We start from the raw sequence: 22,367 nt of genomic DNA on the forward strand, positions 1-22,367 counted from the left end.
CTCAAATAATCTGTGTGCAGTCGTTGTTCTGCAGATGTGGTCTCGTGAGTTTTGCATGTGCAATGTGCAATCTGACCATGAACTGAATATATTCTATTTAAAAACATTTGGTTTGATTTGGGTGTGATTTGCGTTGCTACTAAAGCAAATTGAGGACTTGAATGGGCCTTCTTTCTCAACAATTTTCCACTTTTTGCTCTTCTCAACCGACACATTAACCGAAGGATCTTCCTCTTAAACTGTATACTTAATCTTCACATACGCCATTATTACACTATTTACAAAGCAGCAGCTGCACCTCTATTTTGGCCTCCCTCAAGTCTCTAGTTCTACAGCTGCTTGGGAAAGAGCTTCTGCTGCCCTCTGCAGTTACACACCAAGAACGACCTGCAGATTATACAGTAATTATCATTCATGAGAGTTTAAGATCCTTATGCAGTAATTCCCAAACAGGTGCATTCTGCTGTTGTCAAGGAATATGTGGAAATGTGGAAAAATGTGGAGTAGCTTAGCTTTTTGGAAAATAATATAATGTTATAATTTTACAAAAAACACACAAATAGGATTATGGTTCATGTGAGTCTGATAAATAACATTAACATTGGCGCTATTCTATTCAAGTGTACCAGTAAGTCATGGCAGTGTGACAGTGGCATGCATAATATCAGGGTCCTGAAACTGAAGCAGCTAATGTTAATGTTAATCCATTAAGTTTTATTATTTACATATTATTTAAGTGAAAATGCCTATCAATTTTCCAAAATGTTGAAGAAGAGCATAGAGTGCCTCAGGTATGAATGTTCAAAGAGCAGTAAGAGGCAAATAAAGTAATTATTTTCATTTGAACTTATGGATAGTGGCGGAAGATACAGCAACAATAGACCTTTTTTACAGCACACATTTTGACTTGTCATAGAAGGAAAAGCAAGGTGTTACTTATAACTTCAAAGATGGCTCTGTTCTATTCAAGTGTAAGCCATAAGAGTGTGACAGTGAGCCAGCAGGAACAATAGCAAAAGCCCTGAAACTGAATCATTAGGGACCCTGAGTCATTTCCCTGAATCAGCACAAACATAAAATTCTTAACAATAAAACAATAATTAAAATATATATATATATATATATATATATAAGTAACAGTGTTAAATAACATTCTTTTCTAAATTTATTTAACATGGAAAAAGAAGACCATTTGGAAGATAGTAGTATAGTGTCAATGCAGTACACCAAAAAGGTTGAGAACTACTGTCCTAATGCATTATTGATGTTAATGGATTAAAAAAAAAAGCTAAACTACAAATAGATTCACAATATTGATTGTACTTTATTATTCTCATTACAAATTTGACCAGCATAAGAAAGGGCCGCTTTTGTGAACATCTAGTCATGCTGCTGCTACTGCTACTGAGGATTTGCTTTAAGTCAAGTGTTGCATTATCTAGCCAAAATGTTATTGATCACATCACTCTGTTGTAACTGAGCAGTCCAGTCCTCCTTGATGTATTGGTGGTAGGGGTCATTAGAGTGCTCTCTCCTCTTCGATTTGACTGTGCTCACCAGGATGGCCACAACAATGAAGGCAAACATCCCAATCATAACCGCCAGATACCAGATGACATTCCTGAAGTTCTCCTCAGCCAGAGTCTTGTCCAAAGCGTTGGCTGCAGCTGTCATATTACGCCTCCAGTTGTCCAGGTAATTACCCAAAGCACTGGTCAGGGAACCCTCCAGATGAAGGGTCAGGTTGGACCAATCAGATGCACTCATCTAGTTGGGCGGAGGGGGACAAAGGATGACTTTCTGCTATTTCCAGAAAGATTAAGACAAATTCTATTTGTCTTTTCTGAGAATTGAGCATATTGAAACCAAATTCTATTCATATCTGTAGTTGTATTAATAGAACTTAGACTTGTGCAAACTCAATTCTACAGTAAGCATAAGGCAGGGGAAAGTAGATTTAAAGTACATTTTTTATCAAAAGTTATTTCACCAAATATCCAAGATGAATATGCCACTTTTTAAATAATTTAATTTCTATGGATAATCCAATAACACACACATATTCCTGGGAAAAAGAAGCAAAGGCTGTGAAAACACATTGTAAGTATTTTCTACAAAGTAAAATAGTCATAACTAAGTAAGTACTAAAACATTTACAGTTGAGGAAAAAACATCCTTAGGTGTTATTTATTGAGACTTTAACTAAAAAACTGAGTGAGTGTGGTTTGGTCAAATTAGATTGACAGTGGCCTCGGCAAACTAACTTACAACTGTTGTCAGATTCAAATTGATCTAAATTCTGATGTGCAGTGACTCAGTATGGAAATGTATCATTTTTCTTGCCCATTTCAATCCAGTATAACACAGAAAACAACACATTACGAAGAGTGAAGTGAAGTGAAATAACCCAGACTAAGATGTTTACGTAGGACCCATCACTCACGGTAAGGAGGTAAGAAAACAGGTTTTCAGGGCCTTTAAACTGTTTTTTTATAGACAGAATGAATAAGGAACACAAGCTATAAAAGAGGCAGCATTCATCAAGTAATAAAGCTCTATAAGGTCATATCCTCAGTGCCCAAACTGACCTTTAACTGCTTCAAAGTTATTTGACCACCCAATTATACTCATTCAAGCGTATCCAACAACATGAAGAACATTTTTTCAACTCTTCTATACTGTACCAACCTTTTCCCAGGTTTTCGAAGGCCACGTCAAGAAACTGGTCAGGAGATGAAGACACTTTGGAGTGAAAACGAAGTAAAGAGGCAATGGCAGGGAGCACGGCTGGTTTGAGTAAGAAGCAAAGAGATTAGCTCAGAGGAACACAGTCAACCACTGCTCATACTTTTGTTTACTTTTTTTATCTTTTCGGCTTGGCTGAACAGTGGGTTTTGAGTTTTTGTGTGCAGGTGAGAGGGAAAGATAGTGTGGCATGACTTTGAAAATGTTATGCACACAAAATGCTGATACTTCCTCCAGCTGATAAAGAAAAGGGAGTGTCGGAAGTCATAACCTGCCACAAAAACACACACACACACACACACACACACACACACGCACACATGCGCACCACACACACACACACACACACACACACACACACACACACACACACACACACACACACACATATCTTTTCCAAACTATGGCAATTAATATGGGTCAAAAACAATTTAATATTAACCTGACTGGTTTGAGAGTGTGTCTATTCACCTGTAATTCCTAATCTGCCCACACAGAGGGAGCACCATACAAAGGAAACTAGTTCTAGTTTATGGTAGTTTTACTGTAACTTCCTCTAGATGGCAGTATAATGCAACACATTTTGGAGTCATACTGCCAGCACTTACATTTCTTCAGTGTAATATGTCAATTTGTCTTCCTGTAAAAAAAAAAAAAGAAGAAGAAAAAGCTAATTTGTGTCATATGGTTTCATATGGAATTGAAATAGGGTCTTCATAGGGTAAAATGAAAAATGAGGTATGAATTTTATCCACAAAGCAGCACCCTGAATGCATTAGAGAGCCATTGTCTTGCTCAAGGACACTTCAGCTTTGTATCTGTTTGCTGACAAGAAAGCTTGAAACTAGATCCTGTGTTTGAGTGCTGGTGTCTCTCCCCCTCAGAGCTACACTGCTGGAGAGGATGACTCCCACCACCTCTGATCATTCCCAGATCATTTATGTTTTGCTATGCAGTGCCAGCGGGTGGACACTATGCTGACTTTCTGCTCTGTAGAGTGACTTTTTTTTTTTTTTTTTTAAATTGGACAGTACATACAAAGAACACAAACAAAGAAACAGATACAAAAATAGTTACACACAGATAAGTGGAACTGAGACTGGTACATTTCTACATTCGAAAGGAGTAGTGGAGAAATGACAGGGAGAAATATTGACAGCAAGATCCTAAACTTATTTGCATATACACATTTCTAAACTGTTTTATTGCAAATGAAAAATAGGAAATTAAAATTTGATTTTGTATAATAAAAAAATTAAAGTGTATCCAAATCTCCCCTGGAGTTTGTCCCTCTGTTTATTTCAGTTTCTGGTCAGTTTTCCGCTATTGCACATCCTGATTATATGGCATCCGATGTTTCATAAGTTAATGTTTCTTTAAAAGATCAGGAATTTCTCTGTTGGCTTAGTGTGTTGAAAGCACATTACAACACAATGTGTGTTGAAATGAACTGACACCAGGGGAGCCAGAACATCTGACGCTTTTCACAATAAAAGATAGGGGTACTGCATCAATCTAAACAGCTTTGTTATCTTTCCCACATGTAAAATCACTCAGCAGACCAATCTTTTGCAATGGCAAAAGTAGAAATACAATGGTATAATTCAATTATATGAATTTTATGCAACACTCTTGAATGCTGAGGTTAAAAGTATTACAGATTTGAAGCATTATTCTACAATTTTCTAAAACTTTGGTCCAAGTAAGTGGTCAAGTGGTCCAACTACTCAAAGGGATTTTCCACAACCTGGCAACCCAAAGGGTATTAATGGCTTATAACTGATCTTATAACTGATTAGTTGCAACTTATAAACCGAAGTTACCAAACTATACTTCAAAGCTGGAATACATTTACCGTCAACATACAAGTATAAGTAATAATAATATAAGTATGTTGCATTAAATGCACACCTTTATTTTTAAATGATTATGGTACCCATTGTTCTGTTTAGGTTACACTGCTTCAGTTGGCTGTCCAATACTGCAATCATTATAGTTGCAGATAATGTCATTTGTATATTCATAATTTTCTGTCAAACTAACTAGAACCTACAGACAGTTATAAGGAAGTACAATGCACAATAACAGTATCAAAGATGCAAATGTTACATAAACTCAAAATCTGCAGATTCACACATTGACACCATATACTAGTGTCTACTTATTTATTCCCACATAGGCAGGAACACAGCCCACTGAGGCATATTCTTTTATCTCACAGGTCAAGTGTTCCTGTTAGTGTGTGTGTGTGTGTGTGTGTGTGTGTGTGTGTGTGTGTGTGTGTGTGTGTGTGTGTGTGTGTGTGTGTGTGTGTGTGTGTGCTTGCTCGTGGGTATTGGGGTTATGTCATTCATAAAGTCACAGGAGTCAACATAGACCATTTTGTAAACGAGTAAAAATAAAAATTATGAAATGATGACACACCTGAAAAGGCATTTAACCAGTATCTAAGTTTGACTTAGGTCTTGACAAAAATGACATACAGGCACAGCATAGCATAATAAATCACACATTTAGACAGTTGTAGCCTTTTAAAGCTAACATGTTATTTTAATCATAATACCACTACCAAGATAACACTACTACTTATCATTTAGGGGAAAATAACATGTTTCTATTACATATATTTATGATACTGCTTCTCCCAGGAAAATGCCAAACATGGTAGAAGGTGGATAAAGTCTGGGCCCTGTGAAGAGAACAAGAAGGCTTGAAACATTACACACTTTTAACCCGACCTGCCACTTACTCCTTCTGTTTTAGATATTTTCGTACATCTTCGCCTATTTTCTGGAAGTCTCAACAGTGAGTTCAAAGTCCCATGCTATTAAGACCATGTGACAAATGTGATAAGAATTGTTTTTCTCTGTACATTATAACCCACAAGAATGAAAATGATTGATAAAGTTTGCTTCATCACATATAAACTTAATCATATCAATAACTCAGTGTTTCCACATCAGCAGACTCTTTATCAGCACTTCACACTTGGCACTCCAGCAGCCACGTTGTTGATACGTCACAAATCAACAATGTTGTTTTCGATTATCAGTTTGACCTAGAAATACAGGAAAAGGCCTCACCCGTGTATGCTTCATTGATTCTCATTCATTATGCTCTTGACATTACTCTTCCTGCTGTTATTACTAAGGGAGGTAAATATTTCCTTTTGCCACTGAAGCCCAGTTCCATGGATTAATGCCAGAATACCAAGCCTGCCGCCAAAGTTTAGTCGGGGCTGTGCACGGGGAATGTTAGGAATGTATTGACTATGTGTTTGCCATATATTTGAAAGGTCACTCCACATTCCCTACATGGCTGCTTCCGTTCTCATCACAATAAGAATGAATAACAGAGACATTTTTTGTTTCAAAATGGCTCAATAGCAAATGAAGCTCAAGGCATTCCAGGTGATGGAAAGAAACAAGCAAAAATGTAAAATGATGTAGATAGTCACTTTCATTTCAGTTGTTGTATGGTCTTAATAACCATGATTCCATCTTTTAAATGCAATGATAAAAATTATTAGGATTATGCAAAAAGAAATACATTTTATTTTACTTTGAGCATTACTCATTCATACAATGCATTGGTATTCACTGATCACTCTAATCTATGATTTTCCTAGATGCAAAGTGCTGAGGTCCTGGAAAGTTTATGGGCTTGAGAGGTCATCCTATGCACTTCCGTTGCAGACCAGAGACTGGCTGCCATCTGCATGTGAATGCAAAACAATGCACAACAAAAGTTTTTCTCCCAAACAAAGACTTCACCAAGTGAGCTCACTGACTAACTCCCTGACTAGCCTGGTTAAGCTTCTCATAAAACCACCTGAAGTGCAGCAACCTGTTTAGATTTCGTGGAACATGGTTGCACATTATCATGAAAGGAAACAAAAGAGTGGCATGTCTACATACACCCTGCAACCACAACGACTGTGTTCCAGAGATGTCTCAATACTATTAACATACTACTGTCAAAAACCAGCTAGACTGGCCTACAAGAGAAGGAAATAGTTTAAAGGCTTTCAGATGTAAAGGTTGATTGTTGTTTGTTTTCAATATGTACCACTCCCTATGAAGCAGAATTGATACTTAGTGGATTATCGTGCTAGGAGGGATGGGAAATCTGTATCTCTCAATGACAGAGAGGTCAGCATTTCTCCATCCCTGAATGGCCACTTATCGCTGTCGACCACAGCTGTTACATGAACGGTACAGCCTCTCTGTTGTCAAAAACATATGGAATTAAAAGGCATTCTGACACATTTGTCAAGATGCAATCAGCATGCACCTAGATGCAGCTGCTGGATCATAGAATAGTGCATTACTACTTTAACCTGTAAGAATGAAACAAATACAAAAGTGAAAGCACAAACATTAAGAAAACACAGTTCAAATCAAGAAATGCTATCAAAACATGCCTGAAGTGAAAGAACAAACACTGATAGACCTGTATCCCAAATATAAAAATACACAAATCAGCAATAACATTATGACCACTGACAGGTGAAATGAATAACACTTATTATTATCTGGTTATCATGGCTCCTGTCAGTGGGCGGGATATATTAGGAATTAGCAAGTGAACATTTTGCCCTCAAAGATGATGTGTTAGAAGCAGGAAAAATGGGCAGTGTAAGGATGTGAGCAACTTTGACATGGGCCAAATTGTGATGGCTAGATTATGACCACCAGGGTGCCCAGGTGGTCTTAATGTTATGGCTGATCGGCGTACTTACAACAGCTTTTACCTCACCTTTACAAGTTTTTTGTTTTGGTTTATTGACAACACTCTAATATATTTATTAAAATGCAACATGCCAGGCTTTGTTGGAAATAGAACAATAAAGTTCTGGACTTACACTGTTGTCCCTGGTGTTTACACAGTCTATCAATCTTAACTATAATAGTTTTACACACACACCATTAAATGCAGCTGCCTCTGTTACCTGCTATGTGTTTTTTTTATCCACCACTTCCTTCAAAAATAGCAACTATTAAACAACATACAACCTCTATTTTTGATGTGGTGACAATGAGACCATAAGTGTGCGGTCACACATATACACACACCAAATCACACCAAGAGAGCCGGACAGGAGCCATGCTGGCCAGGCTTGGCCTTCAGGCTGCTTGTGGCTAACGTCCAGTCTGGACTAAATGGGACTTAGGCTGGCCAAACAATGGGAAAATAGTGACTATATATAGATAAATAGATATGATATGATATGATATGATATGATATATATTAATTTGAATATCTTTTTCTGTGTGTGTAGCATGAAAGAACTACAAATGTTCATCTTGTTCTTCAACCCTGTGTTATATAATGACAAATACATGTCCTTGATTCCTCTACAGGTTTGGGCAACCACAGCTGTAACACCTGTCCTGAGTTGAACCTTGCATTGTAGGCAATCATAAATCCTTGTTTGTTTTTTTCCATTGACAGCCAACGTAAGCAATATCTTAATATCTTGATAATAGAACTTGTTGTAAGCGCATAATGAAGTGCTGGGAGGACTAGTTCAGGGCATGAATGTTCTATATCCCCTGTCCAAAGATTTAAAACATTATCGTGACTATTAAGTAGTCTCAATAAAGGGAGAAAGCTGGGTCACTGACACTGACACAGACTACCAGTAGGATGTAGACTAAGTAGGTTATGTTTAAGTTATGGTATTTTAGTGGGGGAGTCTTGTTCAGTGTGCCAAACAAATTGGTATCTTATCCTCCACAGAGTTCACCTGACACTGATATGTTATATGTTGTACATTATATACATTTTATATCTGTGAATAGGACTTTTGCAATTTGTGGACAATATGTTGATGAAATTTGCAAACCTGCAAAAAAATAACTGTACATTATATAATTACATTCATATAAAATGACTTTTAAATGCATGTTAAAAATAGCTATTGACTATGCAATAATGCATACAGCCTTATTAATCCCATCTAATAATATCATCATTCCAATGCATTGAAGTAATTTGGAGCATTTGTTTCAGACTATTGTTTGTGTTTTCACTGTCTGAAATAGACAATGAACAAAGCATGGCATGGATGCCAGTACTTTTCCACAAGGACAATATCATTAGTTTCCTCTTGGGAAAGAGGGAGGGTATGGGTTGGGTGGCGTTTAGTAGAGGAGTTAGTGTGTGAGTTTGTAAGAGACATGGAATGATAAGTGACAGAGAGAGCTGTCAAACTCATAGAGTGTGTTAGGCCTTACAGCAGTGATGAAAAATAACAAAAGCACAAGAAGGCTGAAGTCCTGATCTGTAGCTTTAATTCAATTAGAGGGGACAGGGTCAGAGTCCGTTACATGAGTGCTACTACATGAGAGCTATCCATCTGTAGGCTACAACTTAAATAAACAGAGGTGGAAGTATACAGATCAATGTGAAAGTAGCAGTACTACACTATGAAATACTCCATTACAAGGCCTGCGTAAGTTTTATAACAAGAAAATGTGGTTTTGTGCTGATTTTAGTGGCCTCTATGGACAAAAGTAGTATAAGCAACACTGCTTTATGTCATGAGGATTTTGGTTGGTTAGCGTGGGCATTTGTTTAGAAGACAAGACCTAGACCACAGCCATTTGCAAGACATGGTGTAATGTATCTATTTGGGGCTTTAAGATTAATAACGACGATGGTGAAGTAAACTTTGTTTAGTATTAATACACCAAGATCACATGTGAGCCTACAACTAAACTATACAGAGCCAGTTTCGCTGCCACCGGAGTTTCTCCAACACATAATAATAATAATAATAATAATAATAATAATAATAATAATAATAATAATACATCTTATTTCTAGGGTATTTTTCAAAGTACTCAAAGACACTTCACATAGGTTAAAATGCACACACTTCAAAGTATTCAGTTAGTTGCAATGTGAAACTTCATACTGGTCCTTTAATCTGTAATGGTAAAGCGTAATGTATTTTACCAACTGACTGGAGGTTAAAGGACAAGTACTATGTGTGCAGTATGAAGCTAACAACCAGACACTAAGAACACCAACAAATAAGTTGATTTGGGGGCACCCTGGTAGATCTGGCACCCCATGTACCAAGGCTGAGTCCTTGCTGCAGCAGCTATGGGTTCAAGTCATATCTATCCTGATCTGTCCTATTGATTAAAGGTAAAAAGCCAGCCAAAAATATTTCACTTATTCTGTAAAACATTTATACTACAACTACTGGATGGACTGGCACAAAGTGTTATGCAAACACCCATGTTCCCAATAGGATGCATGCATGACTTTGATGATTCTGACTTTCCCTCTAGCACATTTTGAATAACATTTCCACCATCTTCAAGTGCTACTTGGCACTTGGCATTTAGCTCAAAGCACAGCTGTACCTACATGCAGCCCCACAGTGCCACTAAAATGGCTACAGTAGATTAGTCTTTGTTTTACCAACTAAAAAGTATGAAGGATCACTTGTTTTCAAGTCATAGATGATTTATTAGAAAATGTTCTGCAACATTTTGTCAGTTGGCTCCATACAAAAGTACAGTAGGATACTTGGTTACCACAGAAAACAAATGCAATGATACCACAGTAGCAATAACATTTAAGGGACAAAAAAGGTATTGTCTAACTAGCAACATTTCACCAGGCATCTAATCTTCCATCAATTATGTATTTGACATACGCCTGAGGTGTACAGGGGTGTAGGCTTCTCGGCAGAGGTGAACTAAGGTCACTAACAGGTGCTGAAACAATCATAGTCATTCTCACTCGTGGTTGAGTGAATAATGCACAAACATTTATCACCTCTTCCTGCTCACAATCATTAGAGAAATGTTTCCGAGATCAACGAACTGAGGAACTGAAGGTAAAGTGACACTAAAAGAAAGGTTTCAATTTAGTGAATTATAAGTTATTTATTTACCTTCTGTCAAGATCAAGGTAAGTCAGGTCATTTTTCCAATTTATTCCCAACTGTTACCCACACACACCCCTGTGGACTGCTACATTTTAACTTTGCTGCAATGGGGGAGTCATAGGACATCAGTGATATGAGTCATCGTCTAAATAAGAATACATGTCATGGTGTCTAAATGCCATCATCTGACTAAAAGAGATTAATTCAACAGTGTGGACTGTGTCACTCTTAAAAACACAGTGTATTAGTCAGCACATTACCTAACCATATAGGGACCCTTATAACAGTACTTAGTTTTGCATTTTGTATGTTGGCACCTGTGCTTCCTAACAAGTAAGATTACATTTTAAAGTCTGTTTTTACAAGTTACCCGATAATTGACTCGTAATTATTGAAAGTTACAGAGGTGTGAGGTTTGGTCAACATGGATGTATGGAGCTAAACTGGTAAGAAGTGGAGATTTGTAAGCCACTGATCCTGGCTTTTTGATTGGTTCAATCTTGTGTAAAGAAGCATGGAATCACCGAATCCTCTTCTGGCTCTGAGCAGATTAATAAAGGCCTTGCTGAGGTTTATGTAATCCTGGTCAACAAAAACAGAAAGCCCCAAAATATATAGGAAACCCTGAATGGCAATTTTGTTTCCACCAAAGCCCAGTATGAACTCCTCCATACCACCTCAGAGTTTTGAACAACTAGTCGCCACATGCAGAAACAAGTTACAAAATATTATTGACAAATAATAGTTATTCAGTGAGTCCACAGCTATTCTGGTCTGAATTAAAAATCATTTGGCAAATTTATTATAACAGATGTTTAGAGTTCTTACAACTTGGAAAGAGCTGATGATCACATAATCAATAAACAATGTTTCTGGTGTTGTTGTGTTCTTTAATACACCACAAGCCAATAAATGTCACTTTATTTCAAATGGATGTTAATGTTGAGCCAAACTGACTGTTAGCCAGTGTGACAGGAAAATATATTCACCAACTGCTCCTTTCATTTTATATAACATAAATAATGAGTACACATTTGTCTTTTAGTCTTCACAGAAACTTTATTTTCAGTCTCTAAAAATAAAATCCATAAAAATAACAATGTATATTCTCTCAGAAAGAAAAGTTCTTAAAGCTCTTTCCCATAGAGCAATCATCACATTATCAAACCTCCATGTTATGCATCACCTGTGCCTGACATTAGTAAGGATTTGCCTGTCAAACAGAAGTTTTGAACTGAGGTAATTAAACACTGTTCAATAAATTCCAAAATACATAGAAACATAAAGTTGTTCTTTATGTTTTAGTATTCTGGGGGTGAGGGTGTTGGAACTAAACTTTGGAAATAATGACAGTCCATGAAGAGCAGCAACTTAATGCACCTAGTTGAATTACCTATGATAATGTTATGAGTAAAGCTCATCCAGTTATATGCTAATCCTGCAACAAACATCTGAAATGTCACTTCTGCTTTGCATTGTCATCATCAACTGATAGGCAGCTAACTGAAAATGTACTACATGACAAGGCTTTTTTTATCAAATGGCTTTAAACAAATGCGGTATTCACTGCACACAATTTTCAGTACGTGAACTCTTTATTGTCTTCTTTGACTTTTTTTTCTCATTTTTTCATTTTAGCATTGCACACTAAGACACATTTGGTAAAGAGGTGTATAAAAAGGTGCACTTGAAACAAGATTAAATGACATTTCAGCACTGCAGTGCACTAAATGTACGTTGACAGACAGTAGGTACACAAGAGAGCCTATTGAAGAAATGTATATAGTGTGGGGGATTCAATGGACCCTGAATTATATGGTACACATGTTATATAATAAACAGAGTCAACAAACTTTTCAACAAACATAAAATGAGATACGCATAAAATATAAAGTGATAGAGAATGATGAGCTCTGGTACTTGTGGCTTTTTCGTAATGATACAATAGTAGTACATAAAAGGCTGCGTGACGATTTTAAAGCGTTACACACAATACAGCCAGAAAAAAACCAACAACAATCAAACAAAAACAGTAGTAGAAAACATAAAATAGAAAATCCCTTACAGTGACAACACATTGAACAGCCAATCAAAATGAATAAGTGCTATACTACGTTTGGCTATTTCTTCTTTTAGGATGAAAACATTATTTATAGGATAACAATTTGTAATCTTGTGCTTGTCTTTATTTCCTGTGCTGCAGAACATGTACATATTCTAAAGACCAGGTATTTACTGCAAGCTTGACCTCCAGTAGGCTAAATCCAACCAGTGATTATGAAAATCACTATAAACAAACTGGTCACATACAACAGCAGCAGAGAAGTAATGATTCTTAGCACTTATTATTAACTCTTGTTTTACAAACTTCATAATGGTCCCCTTAAAAATTTAAAGTGGGATATAATTTCTACCTAAAAAAAAAAAGACATTATAAAGTATTTTGCTAACAATCTTGAAATGACTGTCAAGGGCACAATAAAAATTTAACAGTAATCACATACTTGACATTCTACTGATATAATGCAATAATAATATTGCGTTCAGCGGCAAAAACTTGTCATGGTCTATAACCTAAAGTTATTGCAGACATACGTTTGCTACACTAGCAACTAAGCCTACAGTCACTGTCAACAATACTGGGGGGGGGAGCTTAAATTATTAAAATCACAGAATACATTTGTTTTTCACCATACAAACAATAATAACAAAAGTGCATATATAAGGCAAATAATAAATTCACTTTGAGTACAACAAAATCCCAGTAGATATTCTGAATGCAGGATTAACACCAAGCGCTGTACAAAATAGACCCACCAGTGCCAAATAGGATTCATAGTCATAAAGGAGTACAGTTTTTCTCATATGGAGAAGTTTTAATCATTTAAAAATGATTAGATTATGCTTAGATCCCTGTTAGAGAGCTACAAAAGACAACTGTAAATATTACAGACAGCTTCTCAAATCTTGGAAGATTCAAATGTTCGTTTGTAACAGCGCCAACCCCGCCCCCCCATGTAACTTCCCCACTTATTAAAAGCCCCCAGACCAGTCCCCATTAGTTCAGTGCAGGGTTCGACTAAAGTGAGAAATAAACAAACATGAAGATGCCCACAGAGCAGACGAATAGCAGACCCAAGTTGAGAAGAAGTTTAACCCTAGGTGGCTCATACAGCATCTCCGCAATGACTCTTGACTCATCCTCCTTCGATACTTTTTGCAGAGTGCTCTGTGCTTCCCCCTTACATCCAAAAATACATTCCAGTAAACGAATACCCCTGCTAGTCTCCCCATTACCGTGGCAGCCTTCCTCTGCTCTGATCATCTCCATCCTTCCATTAACAAAGCGTTCTGCAGGGGTCGAGCAGGGGGATGTTTCCGTACTAGGGGTGGCCGGGTCATGGTCAGTGGATGGGACCAGGAGTTTGACGTCCGCCCCATCCAAACACCTCTCCTTTTTGACATCCGGGGGCATTTCTTTATGTTGGCTGCCATCACCATTACTATGGCTCTTCTCAGTCAGCTTGTATGTTTCCTCTCTGTCCTTCACAGGAATCTTTTCAATGCTGCGCAGCCCCCAGAATGTAGTGGTGCATACTTGCTCTTCGTCTGGTGGAGAGGTGCAGAGGCTGACCACCACCGCCACCAATCCCGAAATCCAGAAGAGCCCAGCTGCAAAATACATGTAGTGAACCTTAACAATAAAGGCAGGCCTATTATCTGGCTGGTCACAGCGAGGCTGACGGTAAATAAAAGCTAGGATCATTCTTACGGTACCGAGTGTGAAACCTGTCATGCCACCCCAAAAGGCACCTCTCTCATTACACCGTTTCCAGAACACACCTAGCAGGAAGAGGGCAGCGATTGGTGGAGTGAGGTAGCCAGCAACTTCCTGGATGTAGAGGTACGTCTGTCCACCTTGCATTTCAATAATGACAGGGACCCAGGCAATGCTGATTGCCACCATGAACACAACAAACATGCGTCCCACAATCAGCAGCTCGCGCTGGGATCCCTTCCCTCGAAAGGTTTGGTAGATGTCCAGTGTGAAGATGGTGCTTGCACTATTGAAGATTGAGTCAAGATCACTCATCAGGGCAGCAATCATCACTGCCATCATCAGACCCCTGAGTCCCACAGGCATGACTGCCATGACTAGCCGTGGGTAAGCAATGTTTGAGCAGCCAGCCTGAGAACCGCACACAGCCATGCAGTGCTCTGGCCCGATGCAGGCGATCTCATCTGCAAACAAAATGCGGGAGATCATTCCCGGAATGACTATTAGAAACATGGGTAGGATCTTGAGAAGTCCAGCCATGAGTGTAGAGCCCTTAGCATGAACAATGTTCTTAGCTGCTAGCACTCTCTGAACAATGACCTGGTCTGCACACCAGTACCAAATAGATGCAGGGGTCTGGCCAAGAATGAAGCCTGGCCATGGGATGTCTTCATCTAGGGGACCATGAAGGATGCGTAGTGAGTCTGGTTTAGGTTCAATGCGGCAGGAAGGAGAATAGGTGAAGTTTCCAGTGGCCATTATAGCAGAAACATTGGGAACTGCCTGCATGTACTTAGTTCTGACCCCCTCTAGCCCACCAACTTTGATTAGGCTGATGGTGGTTAAAGTTAGGGCTCCACCAATCATCAACACTGCCTGAAGTGCATCCGTGTACATTACTGCCACCAATCCACCCGTGACAGTGAGCAGTGCAGTCATACTGATGAGCAGGACTATAGACAAATAAAGGTTCCACCCCAGGGACTCCTGTATAAAGAGAGCTCCAGCATACAAGTCCACAGACAGCTTGGTAAAAATGTAAATCAACACAGACAACATAGCAAAATAAACCTTTAGCCTGTTGCCGCCGTAGCGTTTCGACAGGTACTCGGGCATGGTGTAGACCCCCGAGTGGATATACACAGGGATAAAGACCCAGCCAAGCAGCTGCAGAAGTAAAAGTGCATTAAACTCCCATGCTCCAACAGCATAGCCACTTGCTGCTCCTGAGCCAGCCAGGCCTATGAAATGTTCGCTGCCAATGTTGCTGACGAAGAGTGATGCGCCTATCACTATCCACGTCATAGAGCGTCCAGCCAGGAAGTAGCCACTCACAGTGTTGCGATTGGCTTTCCACATGGCAAAACACCCGATGACAAGCACCAGGACAAAATACAGCGCTACCACAGCTATGTCCGCCGCTTCCATTCCAGGACCCATTTTTAGAGATTACTTTTTTTAAAATCTCAAAGCTCTCTCAAATCCTTGCAAAAAGGGAAAACGAATAGTCAAAGTTATGGATTTAGTTATTAAAAAAGGAGCAATGGAAATGCTCTGCTTTGATTTGCTGTCTGGATGGAAGCTGTAGTATCCACAGTCAGGTCAAATTCACTAGGTGTGCTTCGGAGGGGGTTATCCACCGGCACTGAGGTCGTTCTAGTTTTAAAGGAGGATGTTGTAGGCCTCTGGTCTAGAAAAGCCTAGAGTTAACATTCCTGCAAGACAGCAAAGACAAAGAAAAACACCTCATTAGAGCCTTAGTTTGAGATAGAGAAATAACGAACAAAATACTTGAAAGTTTACAACAGCCTCTCTGAAAACAGGATACAAACGCAAAGAGGTTTAAATATTATTGGAGTCAAACTGAACATCACATCATAGTATACAACATAAAATGATCAAAATCACAGATGAAGAGAATGGTCAAATATGGCACAGCACTCTATAAACCACATGAAGACTAATAAGAGTTAATTCGGTTTTGTAACTGCAGTATTTTCCCAACGCCAGTCCTTGGGGTTTAACCTACGTATGACTTTCCTCCTTAATCTTTTTAACACAAAGGACTCGAGCCATGCAACTTCAAAGAAAGCTTAATAACATTATGTAACAAATCAAGAAGAGTCAAGAAGGAACAAAAACATGTAACCAAAGACTATTATTTCACATCACTAATATGATGCTAAAGACAAATCTGTGTACCTTTAACAAACATTAGCGTTCTTAATACAGGGACACAACAGGACATTACATAATCACACAAAGTTAGCACCAATTAAAATGTTAATTTTTAAATGATTCCCACACCAGACCATAATCCATGCACCCATGTTACATTCACCAATGAAATGGAAAAACCAAAGTTACCTCAGGCTACAGCAGAAGTCAGATCACAAACTTAATTAGTTATATGATGTCTACATAAGTTGTGTATGAGAATGAGAGATGGATCAAACTGAATCCCTATGTCAGCAAAAAGTATTATGCATGATGATGTGTGAGCACATCTGGTCTCTCTCTCACATTCTCTCTCTCTTTCTCTCTCTCTCACACACACACACGCACGCACGCACGCGGATGTCTGGCCTCTCTTGAGGTTTTAGCCTGCCATGCATGGTAGAAAATAACCCCACGCGTTTGTCTTCACAACCAGGCTTTATGCATAACCATCCTTCTCAATAAAAGAAGTCTTTGTTTTTCATTTCACCATCTCATCATCATCAAGGGCATGTAATCACCATAAACTGCACAAGGGACTCTGGTGCTGAAATACAGCAAAGTCATTCAATAGATAAATATAATTTTATTTGCAAAGATATAATGTGGAATTGAAAAATAATCACTACCACCCCACTAAGCCAAGACCTTCGGGAGCCCTCACTCTGGCCACTACCACTAATATGGTGCTGTCAGCGCCACGGTGACACTAACTTTAGCACAAGCTGATTCATATTCATCCTCTTTCTGGAACAGATTATTCAAACCGTGAAGCAAAGTTACCCTGGTAGAGAGGAAGCTCCACTATAAGAAAATGGGAAATGCTAGACTAGTCCGTGCCAAATATTCACAAGCCAAGAGAGACACCAAAGCAAACCAGCCTTGACTCATGAAGCCCAGAGAGGTTACTTAAGTAAACTCTAAGGTACAGCAGTCCATACAATTAAATATCAACTCTCCAAAACAATTAAAGCCAAACTTGTGCTGACCAGCTTCCTTTGTACAACTTAAAGACATTTCAGAGGAGTAGTAGACTCTTGCACGGATCCACACAGCTTAAAGCTACAGGATGCTTCACCTTTATTTTAAACTATAATAATAGTGGATACGGTATCAAATTCAGGCTGAATTGGCTTCAGGTATGGCCAGCTGTCGCCATGATGTTAGAGTGGCATATAATGGATAGTTGGCGTACAGAACAATGCCGCTTTAATTAATGGCCAGATGTCAGCCTGGGACTGCCTTTGTGAAGACAAAAGAAGAGGCGACACCAGTTCACGACCAGGCATGCAGCGCACAGTAGCACCTATGAGGAAGGAGGTAGGAAATTTCTAGAACAGTCACTCATTCATCCGACTGCAAAAGGCTGCGCATCCTCAAGGAGCTTGTATTCTTTATTATAAGCTATCTTATGCTCTGTAGGATTCATATTTGTATATTTAACACCACAGGAAACTCTGACATATATAACGTTATTCAGGTGTTTTAAAACATCTGGCCCGGCTGGCGTCCGCCGGATGTCTGAACACTCACAGAGTCATTCAACAAAGATAATAAATGATAGAGCAGCAAACACAGCTTCACAGGCTAAACACTGACATTAAAAATATAAAAATAAAAAGCCTGCACAGTTACACACTCGACTCACCGACTCCATTGTTTTAAACACAGAACAGTGAAGATGGTACCTTGTTAGCTAGCGTTAGCAGACACGCTAAAGATACTAAACCGACATTGAACGCCCCACAGCGGAGATGTGGATGGAGAGGAGGTGAAGACCCCGTACCCCGTACCCCCCGTACCCCGCCACCCCCCAGGACCGCCGCTTCCTCGTACCATGCAGGGCTCCTTGTGAATGTGCCGAGTTGACGTTTTCAGCCGGTCGTCTTCTCTTTCTTTGGGTTTCAAGAGGAGCTGTGACACCCGTCAAACAATGCTGCCTCTCCCCTTATAGGCACCCGTACAGCTCCACGCCCCACACGTGTAACACACCCGTGACGCTGTGGGTCACACAGCTTGCTTTATCTGCAGGAAGAGGATATATCTTTGTGTTAGGGTCTTTTTTTTTTAACTTAAAACAACGAATAATTTACACCTAAACTGTATCAACTTTATGTGAATCAAATAATGATGGCTCCTCTAAAACATCATACAACTTTTATAGAGTTTTGCCTCTCCGTTATAGGTTATTGTTTAACTGGAGAGAGTTATACAACCTGCCAACTACACCACTGCATAGAGTATCAAATAAAAGGTCTAATTAAGCTTAGGGAGTCTGCTCCAGCACAGCAACCACCAATGGATATCAATTAACCTGAAATAGCCCAACACAGTCACATAGAAACTACTTGAAACCCTTTGACTGATTACACTTCTAATCAGATTTTAGGGTGACGCTTGTAATCTGGAATAATCTAGAAACTGCCAACTGCTGCCTCTTCGAAGAAGAATAATAATAATAATAGTTGAATAATAGATTTTTTCAAAGGCTTTGTGAATAATAATGCCTATAACAAGGTTATGTATACTCTTGGTTTTGCAAGCATGGGTAGCAACAGCTCCCAGTTAGGTAAACTATGAGGATCACATTCAGAGCCCAAACAATCCATATTTAATCTTAATAAGGTATGCATACTACTACTACTACTAATAATAACAATAATAATAATAATAATAATAGTATTATTATCATTATTATTGTTTTAATGTAATACGACATCATGCACAACATAACAATGATACAGAAGTAGTAGTCACCAGTTCCTCAATAAAGTTTCTTTCCGTCTGCAGCTGGCCTCATTAACAAGGCCACTGACACTGACTCTTAAACCCACCCTGTATATATGCATTACATTAATGCCCCGTTGGTTTTGGTTGTAAATATCTTTCCTGTACAGCTTTAGATCTTCCTATCTTTATCTTTATTTATTTATATTTTAAAAAGCACTTGATTTTTGTGTGATTTTTATGCACCACTGCACCAAGGCAAATTCCTTCTACGTGGAAAATCTTACTTGGCAATAAACCCAATTCTGATTCTGATTCTGATTCTGAAGTAATAATATGACTGTAATCCTAATAATCATAATAGTAATTCAGCAGTCAGATGAGAATAAGGTTAATATGGTTGACTTTCAACAAAACACCCCGCAAGGCAGGGAGGGAAACAGTAAATTTCCACTCACTCCTCTACACCGACAGAAATCTTGGAAATTTCCATTTCACTGAAAACTACATTTCCCAGCAGCCCGTTTGTGTTGCGTGTTTGTGGAGCGACGAGAAAAAACGACAGCGCCAAAGTTTAAGCTGGTAGTCTGAATTCATTAGTTTGATATTTATTTCCCCTATCCGCGTTTCCTTTATTATGATTGTAAAGATCACGTGTTTTTAACTAGCGACCGTCGCGCCTTCAGATGCGTGTTACAGTGTTACTGTGGGCTGTTGCTACTTCTGACCCGTTCATTTCACCCATTTAATAACCCCTGTTAATGGCAGAGATCAGATTAAGAGGAAACTGATCATGGAAATGATATAGGTTAGTAATGAGAGAGGAACATTTTAATTATCAATTTAACCAATTTTTACTTTGTCCTGTTGATTGATGGAAAGATCAACGGATAGTATACAGGGTATACAAGATGTAAGCAAAGACATAAACACAGACTCACATACATCCAGCCAATATACCCGCACTAATTTATCTTGGTTAACACAAAAATTATATAAAAGCCCATTCATTTTAGTATATATTATTTGAATCCTCTTTTTTCAAGCTTTTGAATTCTGACAAAGAATAAAAGTATAAAAGTTAATAGATAAAAACAACTTCTGCACTTTTTAGTACCTATGTTTTTTGTTTTTTTTTACTTGTTTTTAAAAGACAATAGTGCACAAAATTAATAAATAAAAGCCTTGTTATTAAAATGGTGTTCTGTATGATAAGCCATGGTAGAGTCATATACATTATTATAAACTGTGATAATCACAACACATTTATTCTTTCTTGTCTGGTGTTTATTAAACATGTCTCCATCCCATTCTGGCCAAAGCAATCTCACATAATACAGCTGTCATAATGCAAAAATACCATAATACAATTATTACAAATACAAGGTAAAGAGAGAGGTAAAGAAGAAGATGACATGTCAAACAACAGTAAATTGTTTGTGTGTAACATTGAACTGTACATATTTTATTTTAAAATCTCAACATCATTTAACAACCATTAAAACAATCAAACAATTGGACACATTGCACAAGTATTTAAAATACACTTGGTATAGGTATATTCAGTATCTCTGTGGTGATACACGTTTTAATCAACCACATTTAAGTCTGTTAAAATAATAAAGCTTTACAGTACAAACTCAAACTAATACAATGGATATCTTTACAATTAAATAGCAATCTTCAGCACCTTTGTCAATGAGCACTCCGAGGGGAAAGCCAATGGTTTCCCATCATGCATTAAGGTTTGATTTTGTAAGATTATTGTTGGCCATATCAGCATGATGCGACCGAGTGTCATGCATTGTGCAGTAAGAAATTGATCTTGTGATGATAATGATTTGAGAAGACGCTGTTTACTTTAACCAGGTTTTGCCTCTTCATCCCGGTCATAAGACACACAGCATCAGGGCTCAACAGCTGTGAAAATTCATGACAAATTGCCAGATTGGTTTAACTGTGCTGCAGGTTCATGTTGAAGCAACTCTGCTGTAGATTTGGAACAAACGTAACAATAGACTCTGTGAGAGTTTGAACACTTGAGCACTGGAAATGACCAAATGTTATTGGCAACTTGGCAGCTACAGTACAATACAGGACAATGTTCAGTTACTACATCACTGTATCTGACTGTGACTGATTAGATCATATCAGATTTGAAAGCCTAATAAACTCTATCATGTTCAGGACTGTGAGAAAGTTTGCACTACATGTCAAAACTTGTTTTAGAACCACAAAAAGATCAGATTCCTCACACCTAGGTGAGATTTGTAGGGTCAATGTACAGTAGTATATCTAAATTTAACACACTTTGACCACTAATTAGCAGTTTATTTAAGTCTTTTATTGGCCATGCTTATTGTGGCAATTGACAGTTTCTCTAAGTGTTAGAGTTCACAACCTTCTTTGTTCCTTCATTAGTCTTCATTTAGCTTCATGGGGAAAAAGGCCGCAAAGCCACAGCTCTGCTCTCTGCTGCCAGCAAACAGAAGAATCTAGAACAAGAGGAATAGGAGCTGGCAGGTTAGCCTATTTTCAGCGGTCTCCTTTCTCTAATCCCTTATCTTGTCAATGTGGTGTGTGACTCTGCTCAGACATTAAACAGAACAATGTAGCAGAATGTAACATCTACACAATCATTAAGTTACATAACCAATGCCTTATTCTATTTTTAGAAAAATCTCATTAATGTAAATTTGGGTCAAATATATTTAAATTTATACCCTATATACATTTAAATGTTTTTCACTTCTGATATTACAATGTTGTCTTTAAAAAAACTCAGTGAATCCCCACAAAGTTATTTATGGACAAACTTCAGGAGGACAAGGGCTCATGTACAGGGAAAAACCTTGCTCTCTTCTATGATGTAGGTCACCCTGCTTTGGTGTTAGTGCCAATACTGCATGTGTGAGACAAATATTAGACAAAATATCCACTGAAAGCTCTGCCTCTGGCAGTTGTCTACAACTCATAAAACCATGGTTACAT

General features: G+C 38.3%; 2 protein-coding genes and 1 long non-coding RNA gene across 4 annotated transcripts; 1 reads left to right on the plus strand and 2 right to left on the minus strand.

The window, feature by feature from the left end:
* Window positions 1-1,300: 1,300 nt before the first annotated feature.
* On the minus strand, window positions 1,301-18,589 carry LOC127365740 (potassium voltage-gated channel subfamily E member 2-like). Of its 2 annotated transcripts, none has more exons than XM_051404150.1 (3): window positions 18,486-18,589; window positions 2,689-2,787; window positions 1,301-1,767 (listed from the first exon to the last, which is right to left on the minus strand). In XM_051404150.1, the coding sequence occupies exons 1-3, from the start codon at window positions 18,486-18,488 to the stop codon at window positions 1,435-1,437; spliced, it is 435 nt and encodes a 144-aa protein (XP_051260110.1). In that variant the 5' UTR covers window positions 18,489-18,589; the 3' UTR covers window positions 1,301-1,434. The 2 variants fall into 2 exon arrangements, with proteins under 2 accessions (XP_051260110.1, XP_051260109.1); XM_051404149.1 differs by lacking the exon at window positions 18,486-18,589 and adding an exon at window positions 18,298-18,357.
* LOC127365741 (uncharacterized) lies at window positions 1,581-2,788 on the plus strand. Its single transcript, XR_007885250.1, has 3 exons — window positions 1,581-1,695; window positions 2,358-2,452; window positions 2,699-2,788. It is a non-coding gene; the product is annotated as an uncharacterized LOC127365741 (long non-coding RNA).
* Window positions 11,688-18,608, minus strand: slc5a3b (solute carrier family 5 member 3b). The gene is made up of 2 exons (XM_051404148.1): window positions 18,486-18,608; window positions 11,688-16,147 (listed from the first exon to the last, which is right to left on the minus strand). The coding sequence occupies exon 2, from the start codon at window positions 15,870-15,872 to the stop codon at window positions 13,734-13,736; it is 2,139 nt and encodes a 712-aa protein (XP_051260108.1). The 5' UTR covers window positions 15,873-16,147; window positions 18,486-18,608; the 3' UTR covers window positions 11,688-13,733.
* Between the last annotated feature and the right edge of the window lie 3,759 nt (window positions 18,609-22,367).

The sequence above is a fragment of the Dicentrarchus labrax genome, unplaced genomic scaffold (assembly GCF_905237075.1).
Source record: "Dicentrarchus labrax unplaced genomic scaffold, dlabrax2021, whole genome shotgun sequence".
NCBI lineage: Eukaryota > Metazoa > Chordata > Actinopteri > Moronidae > Dicentrarchus > Dicentrarchus labrax.

Coding starts and splice junctions, on each gene's coding strand:
- slc5a3b (XM_051404148.1), bottom strand. CDS start 15,872: ATGGGTCCTGGAATGGAAGCGGCGGACATAGCTGTGGTAGCGCTGTAT.
- LOC127365740 (XM_051404149.1), bottom strand. Junction 1,768..2,688: donor CTTCGAAAACCTGGGAAAAG/GTTGGTACAGTA, acceptor CCGCCCAACTAG/ATGAGTGCATCTGATTGGTC.